Here is a 17,729-nt window from a genome sequence, read left to right as displayed (position 1 = left end):
TATACTTGAATTAAAGGAGTAAAGATAATTTTATAATTACATTATTCACCTAAGATTTTTTTAATAGTTTCCTTAAAAAATCCTGAGTAAGTTTACTTTAGTAAACTGGTACTGTGTACCAGTTCACAGTGGTGCAGTAAGAGCAAAATCTTGAGAGTGCTGAATTGTGTAATGCTAATGGAATCGTAAGGATGAAAATCCATACCCTCTACACCACATAAATATATTAGCTGGATCGTTTGTTATTTAGTTTTATTCGGGTCTTAAAATCAATATAATTTTTATCAATTTTGATATAAATTATATTAAATATCATCCATATTATTGTTTGTAATTTATATCTATATATAATATTGCTAAAATACTTTTTTAAATTTCTGGTATCTTTTTAAGTTTGTTTAGTAGCAATTATTCTATTTTGAAAATACCCTTATAGGTTAGTCATCTCTTGTAACTATACTAATGGTCAATTTTTATTTTCACCGTTGAGAATTATGTTAATAAATTTTCTTAACTAAATTTAATACTAAAAATTATAAAAAGAAAAAATAGATTTAATTGTTTATGATGNTATTAGCCCATTAAGGGCCACAGCGGCCTCCCCAAAGGAGGAGGTTTCTTAACCATAAATTATATATAAATAATTAATTAAAATAATATAAATTATTAATAACCAGGCTCCGCCTAGCTGGGGCTACGCCCCAGATCCGGGGCCGTACAAGCCATACGCGCCTTCAACGCGTATGCCTCTTCGGGCCGTCATCATAAGTAGGCCACTGATTCCGGTAGGAGTACCCGGCTACGTCGGATACGATAAGTGTTTTGCAGAAAAAATATTACAATCAGTGTAACAAAAATATATTAAAAATGTTATTATTAAAATCAGGAAAATTCAAAAAGAGAATATAGTAAATTGTATTGGGTATAAGGTTAACGTTTGTTAATGAGGTATTCCCTTTAGGCCTATTCAAAAATTATTTTAGGAGGGTATTTAATATTTTTTACTTTGTTAAACGCGTTATAGAATTTTTTTGGCTAAAAATCAAAGTAATGATGAAAAAACAGGATATTATTTATTAGAAGTTACCTAAACAAATATTGATAGCGCTGGTTCAAGGGGGGGCCATATCTCCTTTAAATACACCCCTGGTAATACGCAAAAATTATTAATATTCTAGTTATAATAATTGTGTTTATATTATTGAATATTAAATAAAAAATTCAGCAGGTTATTATACGTGGACTATGTAAAAAATTTAATTTTGATAAAAATATTGGTAACTGCAATTTAACGTTGGACAGCATAGTTGTCATAAATGAATCCCAATTTAAACGATAAACTTATAGACTCATACATCATATATGAGAAAAAAAATATTATTAATAATGTATTGTTCTGATAATGAAAGTACAAACTTATATAATTATAACCGTCTAGAAGTTTATATGTAACATAATATTCCTCGATAAAATATAGTACTATGTGCAAATACAAAATAGTGTCCTAATAAAAATACATATTATACTATATAATTAAGGTTCAGAATAAACGTATGAGCAGAAATGAGTCAATGCGTATATTAAAACCATGCGCGTGGACTTAAAAAAAAAAAAGCTCGTAAAACGATGAAAAATGAACGGATTGAATTGATTTTTTTATCATATTTCAGGAATGTCATTGGGCGGGTCTGATGAAAATTTCAAACCTTAAGTCGTAAAACGATAGCTTCATCGAGCGTTTTTCTCGAAAACGGTCAAAATTTTAAAACGCTCGCCGGCGAGCGGCAAAACTTTTCCGACCTTCGCCAATAATTTTCCTGGAGTCTGGTGACCGAGTACTTTCGTTTAAAAAAAAATTTTGAAAATCCAAGCACGCTAAGTAATTTTCCCAGAAAAGCGTTTTGTTCCTTGTTCTATTATATAATAAGATAAAAAACATGATACGTTTGTATTTAGTAAAAGTAGCCATAAATTATGTGGGCTGTATCGGTTTTAACCCTTTGCAAAAATTATTTTGCCGTTTCATAAAAAAATTGTTTGACTTTTTTAAAAGTAACAAGCCAAAAAAAAACGTAACTCATGAAAATATCAAACCATATAGCATTTTTTTAGCTAGGAAACTCTACATCGTCGCATTTGTTAATTAGTGGGAGGATACATAGCTTTTAAGAATAAAAGGTAAAAATACTTGACTAATAAAATTAGAGATAAAACTGATTTGTGTATTCAATTTGTTCTTATTTATATAATAAAATGAATTTAAACATTAAATTGATAGTAACATTTAATCTCATATTTAAGAATGTAGACTCAACAAATTCTTTCTTAAATAAATTTAGAGATTTAATTTTGAAATAAATCAAACACTTGTCTGAAGAATTGTTTTGAAAATTTTTCGATAATCTTAGTTAAAAAAATTATATAAAGTATCAAATAATTATTAAATATAAATGTAATAGCATAAATTTAAACATTAAAATTAGATATTATGTAATTTTGACTATGTGGTATATTTATATTGTTTCAATTTTTCCAAATTGTGATGTAAATAGATTAAAAAAATTTGATGGCTTTATAAAAAGATTCAAAGTGCAACAGGGAATTTTTTTTTAAAGAGGCCCCAAATTCACTTTATTACTTAGGCTCTTAAAATCAAAGTTGCAACATTTTGCCCTTTAAATTTTAATCACCGGATCTTTGATTTTACCCCCGTGTTTTTTCTATTTCTATTTCAATTTTTTTTACTTAAAACTGCTATAACTTTTGTAAAAGTAACCAAATCATTATAATTTCTTTTTTTGTAGATGCATAATGTCTTTTCCTATCATTGGTATATTTTTTTTATAAATCTGATCCTTTACTTGCCCACAGGGGGTAATTTAAAACACTTTTATATATATCTTAAATGAAACTTAATATACTCAATTAAACTTGTAATATACTTTATTATGGAAAAAAAAAATGTTGGACTTTATTTTGTATTCCTGGTGAAACAAACATCAGAGTTAATAAAATAAATACGACTTTTGTAAAAAAATTTCTTTTTTATATTATTAACTTTATAATGCTATAACTTATTGAAAAGTGTATGGATCAATATAATTTCTTTATAGGAAATAATAATATTTATATCCCTCTTCATTCAACATATATATTAATAGGGATATAAATAAGGAAATAACAAATCATGTAGCTTTTGGAATATTCCATCAATTTTTTAAAATTAAATACTATCTAAAGATTTTCATCAAAGCGTTTTTTATGATAGTGATTTTAACCACTGTCAGATATCATATACTTTACCCAACTATGCCACGTCACCACTGTGCTGGGTTTTTTTTCATATTAAAGTATATTATAATAACTTTAATTTAATATATATAATATTAAATTATATATATATATATAATAGTGTCAGTATTTCCGGAACACTTTCAAAAGGTAAATTGAAAAAGTTAATTTTTTGTGAACATTTTTTTTTAACAAATGATAGGTTAATATGTAATATATCTATTAAAAAGAATTGTATGAATTCATACACTTTTCAAAAAGTAATGGAAGTTTTATGTAAAAAAATAAAAAAAATTCGAAAATGAGCCATTTTTAAATTTTAAGTTTTTTTAATTTATAAGGGTAATGTCTTCGACTACATACATTTTGTGATCTTTTGACGTACCTTTAAAGGAAATCGGTTCCATGAGAGCTGAGAAAAAGTGGCAACAGACACAAAAAAAAAACATCTTAATAAAATTAATACCTTCTCAGCTTCACATCGAAGCTTAAAATATTACTATTAATATTATTGTTATATTATTTTATCATAATTTCTATAATAAATTAAAATTTAATACATAACTGAAATAATAGTTAAGAAAATGTCAGAATAATCACTTTAGGAAAGATAATTTTTTTTTCTTCTTTTTTTGATAGTTCATATTTATAATTACTTAATTATTGAATATTAATTTCATACAAAATTTAATTTATAAAACATGTATTTATTCCTGTATTGTACTTATAAATTATAAAACTTGTAATCAGCATGTAATTGAGGTATTATAAGTTAATATTGCTTTTGGAATATTTTAATAAATCCTTCTAAAAATAAACACAACTGATTTGCATTGAAACGTTTAAAATGATAATGATCATTCATACTTGTCCCCACTGTATTGTTTTTTTAAAAATAATTTGTACAGTTTTGAATTACCCTAAAAACATATTTTTTGTTATTTGTCTCTTAAAACAAAAATTTTTTTTTTATTTTTTCAAAATATTTATTACTAGACTCGCCTAGCTGTGGCATCGCCCCAGACTTGAGTCCTTACGATTCTCAAACGCCTTTGGCTTGTAAACCTTTTTGGGTTATCCTCGTAAGTAGACCACTGATTCAAGTAGGAGTACTCTGCCTAGTGCTTTGCAGGAAAAATATTACATCAGAATCAGTGTAACAAAAATATATTAAAAATTTATTTAATATAACGAGTAAAATTAAAAAATAGTAAATAGTGAAATGTAAAGAGTATAAAGTTTACATTTTTGGCTAAAGTCATCACAATATTAGCTTCGATGCGAAGCTGAGAAGGTATTGGTTTTACTAAGATGTGTTTATTATTATTATTATTTTTTTTTTTTTTTTTGTGTCTGTTACCACTTTTTCTCAGCTCTCACCGAATCGATTTCTTTCAATGATACGTCAAAAGATCACAAATCGTATCTAGTCGAAGACATTACCCTCAAAACTTGAAAAAAATTCCCTCGTTCCCCGTTAATGGGGGAAACCTCCGAAAAAATTACTAATTTAAAAATGGCTAATTTTCGAAATTTTTTCAATTTTTTTTACTAAAAACTGCCGTAACTTTTTTAAAAATAAACATATCAATATAATTCTTTTTTTTATAGATGCATGATGTCATTACCTATCATTTGGTATATTTTTTTTATAAATCTGACTTTTTACCTGCCCACAGGGGGGGATTTAAAATGACAACTTTTTCACAAAAAATTAATTTTTTCAACTTAACTTTTGAAAGTGTTCCGGAAGGTCTGACACTTTTATATATATCTTAAATTAAAGCTAATGTAATATACTTTATCGTGAAAAAAAAAAAATTTCGTACTTTATTTTGTCTTCAGGGTGAAATTGGCTAACAAATGCTATTATTGTGTGAAAATTCTCGATTTTATTTTTTTATTTTTAACTTTATAATGCTATAACATATTGAAAAGTGTATGAATAAACATAATTTTTTTATGAGAAATAATATTTTTTAATAATCCCTCTTTCATTCGATATACTTTATCTGAATCAGGATATTAATAACGAACTAGCAGATCATGTTGCTTTTGGAATAATCCACCTATTTTTTAAAATTAAACACTATCTACAAATTTGCATCGAAGCGTTTTTTATTGATAGTGATTTTAATCACTGTCAGATATCAATATACTTGATCCAACTATGCCACGTCACCACTGTGCCGCGACCCCCCTGTGCTGGATTTTTTTAATTTTAACATTATCTTTGATATCATCATATTAATCAAATTATGTTATGAAATTAAGGTATTGGTTGAAATATATACTGTAATATAGAATTTTAAATAAAAGACCATATATTTAAATTTGTATTAGAATCGTATTAGATATCAATACAAATTTTCATTAACATTTTATGTAGAAACTGTAAGAAAATCTCTTATCACAAAGAAAAAGATGGTAGGCATAATATAATAATTATAAAATTGTTCCAAATTGCAAAAAAGGAAAAGGAAATAAAAAAAGTTAATAATGAAAATGATAATAAATGAAATTTTGTATCATACAATACTTTTTTTTTATAGATTCTATGCAATAATTTTTATTAGCTACATGAAATAATAATAAAATTACCTAATAATATGTTTATTATCTAACATATTTAGGTGAACTCCTAAGGTATCCTTAAATAACGTGTTATTAGTACACGCGTATACTTGCATAAAATTTAAACAAAATTGACATGCGCAAACCAAAATTATATTATACTTAAAACTATGCACGTGAACTGAAAAAAAAGGTCAAAAATGAACAGATTTTAATGACATTTTCAGGGCACCTTTGGAATATTTTTGGACAGGTCTGGTAAAAATCTCAGATTTTAAATCAAAAAACGGTGGCGGCTATGAGCGTTTTTGATAAAATTTTTAAACACTCATGTTGGGCTAAAAAAAGTTTTCTCAGCATAGCGAATAATTTTCCTAGAATAACGTCGTTGAGCTCTTTCATTAAAAAAAGTTGAAAATCGTTAAGTAATTTTTCTAGTATGGGCTAATTTTTCAATGTTTTATAATATAATAAGAATTAGACTTTTTCTTGCAAAAATGTTGATAGGTTAATAACAATTTTAGGATAAGTTCTTACTTAGTTGAAAATATTTACATACATAGAGTAGGAATATAGTTTGGCCTAGTACAACTATGATAGGAGCATAGTAAAATGAATATTCATTAGTAAAACTAATAAATCAGTCCAAAACTTAACCACAGAATAGATTAAACCAGAATGGACACTGATAAAAAAATTACATGTATTCTTATGGGAGTACGGTAATTTTGAGCTTATGTCGCTCAGTGTTACCATAAAAACAATAAAATAAATAATTGTATGCATATAATTCATTGTACTGTACAATAATTGTACATCGGCGGTTGATTTGAACTCTAAATGTATTATTTACATGCTAATTATTTTAGAAAATTTGCATAGTAAATTTTTTGGATTTATTTTATTATTATTTCTAAACATATAACACCATTTTAAAACTTTCAATTAATGTTTTCATTATGTGTAATTAGTTTGTTTAATATATTTTTTATTTTATGTATATTTAATAAAGACTTATTTAGGAAAAAAAAATTATTCAATATCCACATAATATTAAATTTATTTAAAACATATATTACAATAATTTACAAATATCATATACATAAATAAATAATTTATAGATGAGTTAAAATAGACAATTTCCTATTTTTAATTTTTTTCTTAGACATTAAATTTTTATTTAAAAATTTTATAGCTGTAAATATTCTAAATCTTGTAAACAAATTAATTAAATACAATTTATCAAAACATTTACAAGGGTGGTTAAAAGGTACATTACAAAAATAATTTTTTAATTCGGCTCCAACTCCATCTACAATAGCAAGTGTGGAAAAGTTATTAATAAAAATATTTTCTAATTCATTAATACCAATATTTACCATATATTTTTCATATTTACCAATAAACCATGTTTATAAACATTGTGTTTACAAACAAACCATTAATAATGGTGTTGAACAATGTGACCGTATGTAAAGAAAAAAGGGAATACATTTTTTTTTCTTAAGTGGCTACACTGAGCGACATAAGCTTGTTATCAGCAAAAACTAAGAGTGTCACTTCTGGATTTATCTATTCTGTGACTTAACTCTATTCTATGTTTCTTTCACAAAATAACTAGACTAGGTTGATACATGATTCATCCCCTCCTATGTTAATTGTGTAGATTAGTTGATAACATTTATCTAAAGTTTGAATGAATGATAACATGTTTTGTTAAGCAACATCGCACGCGTTTTTTGTATCTTCTCATTTAATATTCTTCGACGAAACTTTCATTACATAATTTCAAGTACATACTACATATTGTATATACCTTATATACATTTAAAGTATAATATGAATCGTGTTGGGAACAATAACTTGGGAAGTACGAGTTCAGACGAAGAAGAGGATGATGAAGCCAAAGTATCAATCTAAAAAAAAAATTTATATATTATAGTATCAATTTTTATATATAAATATTTATAGGAATTAACTGAAGAATTAGAGAAGAATTTTTTTAAAACTTTATCCTATTTAAAAAAAGATGATCCCAAAATATATGATGAATCTGTTAGGTTTTTTGACCCATCATGTGCCCAAAAATTTTCAGCAAAATCTAATTACAATAAAACAAAGAAATCAAATCCGCTTTTTATTGAAGAATATAAAAGAAAAATATTATTAGAAAAGGGACCAGAATTTGATGACAATAAGGATGGTATTAGTAAGTTATTTATTTAAAGAATTTCTTATAAAATTTAATTATTGTTATTTTAAAAGTTTGTTAGTTTGAAATGTATTAAAAAAAGTCTTTGTATGATAAAATTTACAAAAATCAACTTATATTTAACTTTTTTACTTACCCTTTTACTACTTAGGTAGTGGTCATAAAAACAATCTTCGTGCATCATCACCCACATATGTAGAAGAACAGAAAGCTATCAAAGAAAGTTTTAAAGACGCTCTAAATAATTCTGATGATGATGAAGATATATTAAAACCATGTGTCAAAAGTAAAGAACAGCTGGTAAATTTCACATAAATTATAATTTAAAAATTATGAAGTTTAATTAAAAGTATTATTTGTGATGTATAGTAAAGTTAGATTATATTATAATATATTTAACATTTCTTATGATTTATATACATAGTAAACAATTTTAGGTAGGACCCTCATTTTTTTAGAAATGATTTTAAATTTAAAAAGAGAAAATTTATCTGAATTGTAAATAAATTGTAACTTATATAAACAATACTAACACGTGCTACATTTCCTACTCAATGTAATGTAAAAGTAGAATTGTTTGTAATTTTTTTTTCTATTAAGTTATAGAGGTTCTCATTTAATAAAATTAGATTTAAATTTTTTAATCAAATGAATGTTAAAAACAAACGCTTAAAGTTTTCAATAGTTTCTTAGAAAATAAGTTACTCAAAATTAATCATTCTGTACACAGTTTCTTTGGGTGAAAAATGTATATTAAACTAATATTAGCTTGTTATTTATGGTTAAATGATAGACCTTGGTTTTTTTTTAAATTAGATCCAAGACATAGATTATCAAATACTACTACATATTATATTTTAATAACAATTAAAAGTTGAATATTTAATCTATCATTATTGTTTAATAATTACTATAATATGATTTTCAGGAAAAAGAAGAAAAAGATTACTTAGAATGGTTAAAAGGTAATAAAGATGAACTTGAAGACGAAGAAACTAAAAAAGAACTTCAGCCTTTACATGACTATTGGAATAACCCGAATTTAGAAGAAGGAGAACAATTTTTATGTGATTACATATTGAATAAAAGGTATAAAATTTAGTATTTGATTTATTAATATAATATTAAGTATAATCAACTTATTAACTTAATTTAAAATGATAGATTCTTGGAAAAAACTAATGAAAACTTTGAGGATGATGAAATGCAATTTTCTGAAGAAGATGAAATGCTTGAAAAACATGAAGAATTTGAACATAAATACAATTTTCGATATGAAGAACCAGATAAAGAATTTGTAAGATCAATATCTATTATATATCTATTGCTGAAGATATGAAACATTAAAAATTCTGAATTTATTTAGATTAAAACTTATCCACGTACAATGGAAAGCTCTTTGCGTCGAAAAGAAGAAAAACGTAAACTTAAACGTGAAGAATTAGCTCAAAGAAAAAAAGAAGAATATGAAAAACGCTCTCTTGAAATAAAAAAATTAAAAAAAATTAAAAAACAAGAAATAATTGAAAGAATAAAAAAAATTCAAGAAATTACCGGCAATAAAAGTATAGGATTTGAGGTATAATTTAACAAAAACTATGACTTTTATTAATATTTCGATAATTTATTATTATTATTTTGTAGAATACAGATTTAGAAAAGGAATTTAATCCATCTGAGTATGACCAAAAAATGCAACAATTATTTGATGAAGAATTTTATGATCAAATGGATGGTGATGAAAAACCAGTATTTGATGAAGATGAAGATGAGTTTATTGTAAATATATTAATAAATTAGGTGATAAATGTTATATTTATGAATTAACTTTCTGTTATTTTAGATGGACTGTGAGTATGATCCTAGTTTAGATAAAAGAAATAAAAAAAAAACTAGAGCTGCTAAACGAAAAGAAAAAAAGAAGACCATTGTTGAAGAAGTTGAAGATAAAGATAACAATTTCATTTCGAAAAAACAGATTCCAAAGTATGATCCTTCAATGGGATCATTTGAAAAATATATTGATGAGTATTACAGTTTGGAATGTGAAGATATTGTTAGTGGTGTACCAACTAGATATTCATACAACAAAGTTATTCCTAATGACTATGGCCTAACAATTGAAGAGGTATATAAATAATATTATAGACAATTTATAAGTGTACATAATTAAATTTATTTGTGACAGATTTTATTAGCAGATGATAAAGAACTTAATAAATGGTATCCTATTGGAAAATTATCTAAAATTCAACCAGAAGCTGTACAAAAATTTGAGGCAAAAATCTATAAAAGAAAAGCTAATGATATTGAACTGAAGCAAAAGTTATTGTCAAGTTTGTTCAAAAAAGAGTATGTGAAATATCTTATTTAACTAGTTTTTAATTCATTATGTATTAAGTATAGTTGAATAATTGTTGGTATTTACAGAAATGAATTACTTGAAAATGAAAATCAGAAATCAAAAAACAAAAAGACAAAAAAGAAAATTAAAAAGTCATTAAAAACTAATGTTTTCAAAGTAAATACTGATACATCTAATAAACAGAATAACAACCAAATACTTCAAAATAAAACTGAAATTTCTTCTAACAATAATTGTCAGACCAAAGAAACTTTGAAAAATGTTGTAGTATCTGAAAATGTTACACTTAGTAACAATAATAATATAAATATTAGAAATAACAAGTTTAAGACAAAAGATTTAAAAAAGAAAAATATGAGTATAAATAAAAATAAGGGTGTTAAAAGAAAATTAGAGCCAACTTTGAATAGTTTTAACAAAAAGAAAAAAACACATAACAAGCAATATAATGAAAAAGAACCTAGTGTATTGGAATCTTTGACAGATGATCGCCTTAAAGCATATGGAATTAATCCTAAAAAGTTTAGAAATAAATTAAAATACTCAAATAAATAATACATGTTTTATATCAAAAAAGTTACTTTATTTTATATATTATTTAAAAAAAATGAATCATAATATAATTATTACTATTAATGTAAGATATAATATGGGATGTCTTAAAAGACAGAGAAAGAGAGATGAAACCCTTTTTCTTAAGCTATCTGCTTAAAAATTTTTATCTTAGGGGACAGTTGCCCCCCTTGACTTTTTGATTGGTTAGTTTTCATAATATTATTTAGTATTATATAATTTTATAATATAAAACGATTATTCATAATATTATAAATTTCAAGAATAAAAGCATTGCTTTTATAGATTAATAATGACATGTTGGTTTGGTTTTAATTTATTACATTTATAGAGACACTTAATTTTATAATACATATAAATCGCTAAATACACACCATGATTGGCTTATTATATACTACTTGATTACTAGCAAAATAAAAATTATTTGTATATAATACAATACTGGAAAAATAATTTTTTATTTCTTTTAGTTAAATACAATAATTGATTTATCAGCTAATAATTAGTTTTTAAAATTATATGGGTCTGATTATATTAATTTGTAAATTTAATAAATTTACAAATACTCATAATTTTTATTATATAAAACTACCAAAAAATCTTGCATTTTAACTTTTTTCCTGTTAGACCTATAGACGCCTATTAGAATAACTTTTTTGAGCTAGTTGTATTTACTGTACACTCTTAGTATACCTCTTTAATGTCGGGGGGTCTGTTAGGCTAACAGTGTAACCAAATATTTTGCCCCCTTCTATGACTAGTAGGTTGCTTGTTTAATTGTCAGGCATGTGACGTTCAGTTACTCTGGCTACAATACATTCATTACATGTACATTGCAATTTTGTTAAACTATGAAAATATTTAATAACTAAAAATATTTATACATAACTTATGAAACTAATTTTTTAATATTTGTAAAAATCCAAAAAATTGTAAATATTATTCTATTACCCCCATTATGTTCATTAGTGTAATTTACAGTGTTGCGGTGGCTGAAAAGGAACTGGCACGACCGCAGAGTGTTACACGGGTGACAGTGTCAAGTAGTTCATGTATTAAGTGATAACACTTAGGCGTCTCGTGGGATAGAGATTTAGTACCTCAGTTTACAATATAGCCTCCACAGGAATTTAGCAAAATATATGCATTTTTATATAGAAATTATTTTTTTGAGGAAAAATTAAATTTAGTCTCCCTCCCACCCCAAAAATTAACCATCCTATGCCTATGAATAACACAGTATCCAAAGATACGCCTTATAGTGTCAATATCAATATCCTCATATCAAATTGTATATAAAAATTCAAAAAGTTTTCCGCCCGGACAGGGACTTGAACCCTGGACCCTTAGGTTAAAAGCCTAATGCTCTACCGACTGAGCTATCCGGGCACACATTTACTGTAACAAAAACTTTCAATCTTAATTCTATATTGAACTTAACACTTAATTTTACTTATTTAAGCGATAATCAATGTTTAAATTCAATTAAACTTTTTATAATAACTACGATTATTGTAAATTTAATCATTATTATGTAGAAATTGCATTACATTTTATCATGAGTAGTGGTGTAACTACTAAAATTATCTCATGGAGGTCGGTAGATTTTGGGAGAGTTGACTTAGAAATTTCAAAAACCCCTAAATTACATGTTAAATTTTAAAGTAATTAAGTAATATTTGATAAATAAATGTATTAACTATATTTTATAATTGATTCAACTACATGAGTTAATTCTCCAAATTATATAATTATTTTATTGATATAGTATTGAACATAATTTTAGATTTTGGGTAAATGTAGACATTTTTGAATGTGAACAACCAATTACTTTATTTCGATTATTTCTGTTCTTATTTAAGTTTTATTTTACAGCAAAATCAAAGCTTTAATTAATGTAGTTATTATTTAATCTGTTTCATAAGCATAGGGGCCGTTTTTTTCTTCAGAAATTTCCTTTTTATTGTAGAAATAATAATTTATTATTAGACTCGCCTAGCTGGGGCACCACTCCTGACTTTAGGCCTCAAAGGACTTCGGCTCGTAAGCCTTTTTGGATCATCCTCATAAGTAGGTCACCGATTCAAGTAGGAGTACCCTGCTAAGTACTTTGCAGGAAAAATATTACATAAGGATCAGTGTAACAAAAATATATTAAAAATTTAATAATTAAAATCTGGAAAATTCAAAAAGATAATATAGGAATATGTATTGGGTATAAGGTTGACGTTTGTTTACTAAGGTATAATATAGAATAATTACAAAAAAATTAGTCAGGTTATTACTGGGAATATGTAAAAAATTCAATTTTGATAAGAATATTGGTTACTGTGATTAGACGTTGGACAGCATAGTTGTCATAGATAGATCTCAATTTTTACGATAAAATCAGACTTATACATCATATATGAGATACTATTATTAACAATACTGTACTATTCTGATTATGACAGTACAAACTTCTATACTTATGATCCTCCTGAAATTTATATATAACTTATTAAACAATCCTTGATATAATTTACAAAATAAATTGACATGCGCAAATGCAAAATCGTATTATAAAATAAACTATTCGTGGACATAAAAAAGTTCAAAGCGAATAAAGTACATTTGAACAGTAATCTGATTATAAAGTCAAAGTTCAAACAAATGATATATATAACAATAAACTTGATTAAATATATCAACAAATTTTGTTTTATAATTTTATAAATAAAATGAAAAATATCGACAGAAAGTATCTGTATACTAATTAAACTAATCATAATATCAAAACGAAAAGATAATTAATAATCTAACCCAATCAATTCATGTAGGACAACTATAACATGTATTAAATATGAATTGAAGAGAAAGATTGACTGAAAAATCCATTTTCTACAAATTCAGAATCGAAATATATATATGCGCAAAAAGGAGTCGAAACCTTATTCTCGTGGGATAGAGATTTAGTACCTCAGTTTACAATATAGCCTCCACAGGAATTTAGCAAAATATACGCATTTTTATATAGAAATTATTTTTTTGAGGAAAAATTAAATTTAGTCTCCCTCCCACCCCAAAAATTAACCATCCTATGCCTATGAATAACACAGTATCCAAAGATACGCCTTATAGTGTCAATATCAATATCCTCATATCAAATTGTATATAAAAATTCAAAAAGTTTTCCGCCCGGACAGGGACTTGAACCCTGGACCCTTAGGTTAAAAGCCTAATGCTCTACCGACTGAGCTATCCGGGCCATGCTTGTAAATTAGATGTAAATTGTATAATACAATATTCCACAAATTGTATTATAAAAAATATTAAAATATACGCATTGTAATCAAATGACAAGCCAATGACCAATGTAATAATAAATAAAAAAATTTTATCTAGCTAAAAATAAATAAGTTATTATTTTTTTGTTTATCTCTTTGTTAGGTTTTAAGGCACCTATCAAATGTATTAATATAAGTATTACTATTAGTTAAATATCCAAGGAAAGATATAAGAAGTGATTCCCTTATCAAAAAAAAATCTTATAAAATTTCTCATTTTATATTTACATTTCTATGATATATTTTAAGCAATAAAACAGTTGTAATAAACTTTTAATTGAATTTACGAATAACAATCACTTGAATAACTATTTAGTTTTTATTATATATTTACATGGTTACATAGTTTATTACTGATTTTAAAATTAAAATTACCTATATTATATTTCTTAAATTAATTTTTACCAAACATTTTAGTTTTGATACATATAGTGTTGGATAGTGGGATATTTCTGATGAGAAGAATTTTATAAGTGGATATTTATGGGGTATCTAAAATATATATTCCGTTGAAATCATGAAATTTATTGTTATTTGTATTAATTTTGAAATTCGATCTCACCCTCTAAAATTATTAAACTATAATAACAATTATTTCTATAGAATTTGGTCAAGATTGATCAACCCTATACGTTTTACAAGAGGTTAATAACTGAATTAAGCAGTGATTTTTTAGTAGATTACACAAAAAATACCTTAATAATGAACATATCTAACAAGTTAGTTAATGACTATGCTGAAAGAGAAGTAAAACTCATTCATGACAAAAAGAATATAATAACAAAGGATAAGATAAAAACTTTTTTCGTTACAAGTTGTTAGTGATTATAAAAAAAAACATGCAGATTGTAAAAAAAAAAACAAATTAATAAATACATATTATAATATTAATAAATATTATTATCCTAGTAAACAGTGTATTATTGAAAGATTTTATAAACAGAGTGGAACAGATCTGATTAACTCATATAACTCATGATCTACAGAACATTTTATACTTTTTTTTTAATCAATTTTTACAATATAGAACTATATTTTAAATATGTTTTATGTTATTTTTCGCAATTACAAAAAAATATTTTAAAAATTAATTTTTTTATTAAAATTTTTTTTATAAGATTTGAAGATGAGATTTTAATGAAAAATTTTAATACCTAAAAGTCTTATTTTAATACAGTAGTAACGTTTATATAGCATTTTAAGGTTTGTTAAATTTTGATTTTTTTTACATTTTTCCTATAGTATCAAATCTTAGTCCATATTATGTAAAGTACAGAAGTTAACACCTATTATGTTATTTATTAGTAACAGTACGTGATTTCTTTCAATGAATAATAATAATGTTTGAAGAAATGGGTTTAAGAATAAGTAGAAGTAAGACAGAGTATATAGAGTACGAATTTGACAAAAGAGAACACGAGGTAGGTGAAATGAGGAGATCAGTGACAATAGGTGAGGACGTGATCGGAGAGGTGGAAAGTTTTAAATATTTAGGTTCAGTTATGCAAAAGAGTGGTGATATTGATGAGGATGTAAAATACAGGATTAAGTGCGGGTGGTTGAATTGGAGAGTAGCGTTTGATGTTTTATGCGATAAAAGAATTCCTATGAGGCTGAAAGGTCAATTCTACAAGACTGTAGTGAGACCAGCTATGATGTATGGTTCAGAGTGTTGGGCGGTTGATAAGAAAGTAGAACAGAGATGAGAATGCTTAGATGGATGAGTGGAGTAACTAGAAAAGATTAGGATAAGGAACGAGCATATAAGAGGGAGTATATGTGTAGTGTCAATCGTGAATAAGATGAGAGAAAATAGACTTACATGGTTTGGTCATGTTATGAGGAGAGAAGAATCAGAAGCTGTAAGAACAGTTGTAGAAATGAATGTTGAAGGAAGAAGAGGTAGAGGAAGACCAAAAAAGAAATGGAGAAATTTAATTAAATGCGATATGAGGATAACTGATGTGAGTGTAGAGGATGTGGGAGACCGTGTCAAGTGAAAGTTTAGGATAAGGGTGGACCCCAAGTAGTTGGGATTAATTGAGGAAGAAGATGAAGAAGGCAAATTGTAAAAAAATCAATATTTAATAAACCTTAAAATGTTGTATAAACGTTACTACTGTATTAAAATAAGAGTTTTTGGTATTAAAATTTTTCATTAAAACTAATCTATAAAAGCGCTATCTTCAAATTTTGAAAAAAAATTTAATAAAAAATTTAATTTAAAAATATTTTTTGTAATTGCGAAAAATAACTTAATATTTTAAATATAGTTCTATATTGTAAAAATTAATAAAAAAAAATCTATTGATCCATATATTTTTTAAAAGTTATAGCAATATAAATTAAAAAATAGAAAATCGTTATTTTTTTCAAAAAAATCGTACGTTTTTCTTTAACTTTAATGTTTTTACCACGAAGCCAAGAGGTCAAATTTACTTTTTTCAAATTATAGTTTATCACATTAATTGTATCAGTTCTATGATAATGTGATTAATATTAAAAAACCCAGCACAGTGGTGTGGCGGCACAGTAGTGACGTGGTATAGATGGATCAAGTATGATGATATCTGACAGTGATTAAAATCACTATCAAAAAAAAAACGCTTCGATGCAAATCTTTAGACAGTTTAGACAGTTAGTAATTTTAAAAAATTGGTGAATTATTCCAAAAGCCACATGATCTGCTAGTTCCTTATTAATATCCTGATTAAGATAAAGTATATCGAATGAAAAAGAGATTATTAAAAAATAATATTTCTCATAAAAAAATTGTATTGATCCATACACTTTTCAATATGTCATAGCATTATAAAGTTAAAAATGTAAAAAATAAAATCGAGGATTTTCACACAATAATAGCATTTGGTAGCCATTTTCACCGTGAAGATAAAATAAAGTCCGATATTTTTTTTTTTTCACGATAAAGTATATTACATTAGCTTTAATTTAAGATATATATAAAAGTGTCAGACTTTCCGGAACACTTTCAAAATTTAAGTTGAAAAAGTAAATTTTTTGTGAAAAAGTGGTCATTTTAAATCCCCCCCTGTGGGCAGGTAAAAAGTCAGATTTATAAAAAAAATATACCAAATGATAGGTAATGACATCATGCATCTATAAAAAAAAGAATTATATTGATATGTTTATTTTTAAAAAAGTTACGGCAGTTTTTAGTAAAAAAAATTGAAAAAATTTCGAAAATTAGCCATTTTTAAATTAGTAATTTTTTCGGAGGTTTCCCCCATTTACGGGGAACGAGGGAATTTTTTTCAATTTTTGAGGGTAATGTCTTCGACTAGATACGATTTGTGATCTTTTGACGTATCATTGAAAGAAATCGGTTCGGTGAGAGCTGAGAAAAAGTGGTAACAGACACAAAAAAAAA

General features: G+C 25.5%; 1 protein-coding gene and 2 non-coding genes across 3 annotated transcripts; 1 reads left to right on the top strand and 2 right to left on the bottom strand.

Moving 5' to 3' along the window:
* The first annotated feature begins 7,463 nt into the window (after positions 1-7,463).
* On the top strand, positions 7,464-11,393 carry LOC126899235 (protein KRI1 homolog). The gene is made up of 10 exons (XM_050673852.1): positions 7,464-7,773; positions 7,837-8,074; positions 8,229-8,377; positions 9,006-9,166; positions 9,242-9,374; positions 9,444-9,656; positions 9,722-9,856; positions 9,921-10,205; positions 10,266-10,429; positions 10,508-11,393. Exons 1-10 carry the CDS (start codon positions 7,705-7,707, stop codon positions 10,995-10,997), a joined length of 2,037 nt encoding a protein of 678 aa, XP_050529809.1. The 5' UTR covers positions 7,464-7,704; the 3' UTR covers positions 10,998-11,393.
* Positions 11,394-12,331: 938 nt separating this feature from the next.
* On the bottom strand, positions 12,332-12,404 carry Trnak-uuu (transfer RNA lysine (anticodon UUU)). Its single transcript has one exon. It is a non-coding gene; the product is annotated as a tRNA-Lys (tRNA).
* Positions 12,405-14,189: 1,785 nt separating this feature from the next.
* Trnak-uuu (transfer RNA lysine (anticodon UUU)) lies at positions 14,190-14,262 on the bottom strand. The gene has a single exon. It is a non-coding gene; the product is annotated as a tRNA-Lys (tRNA).
* Between the last annotated feature and the right edge of the window lie 3,467 nt (positions 14,263-17,729).

The sequence above is a fragment of the Daktulosphaira vitifoliae genome, unplaced genomic scaffold (genome assembly GCF_025091365.1).
Source record: "Daktulosphaira vitifoliae isolate Bord-2020 unplaced genomic scaffold, ASM2509136v1 Scaffold_2, whole genome shotgun sequence".
In the NCBI taxonomy this organism is placed as follows: Eukaryota; Metazoa; Arthropoda; class Insecta; order Hemiptera; family Phylloxeridae; genus Daktulosphaira; species Daktulosphaira vitifoliae.
The sequence above is the reverse complement of the archived record's forward strand: the minus strand, read 5'-3'. Positions and strand labels throughout refer to the sequence as shown.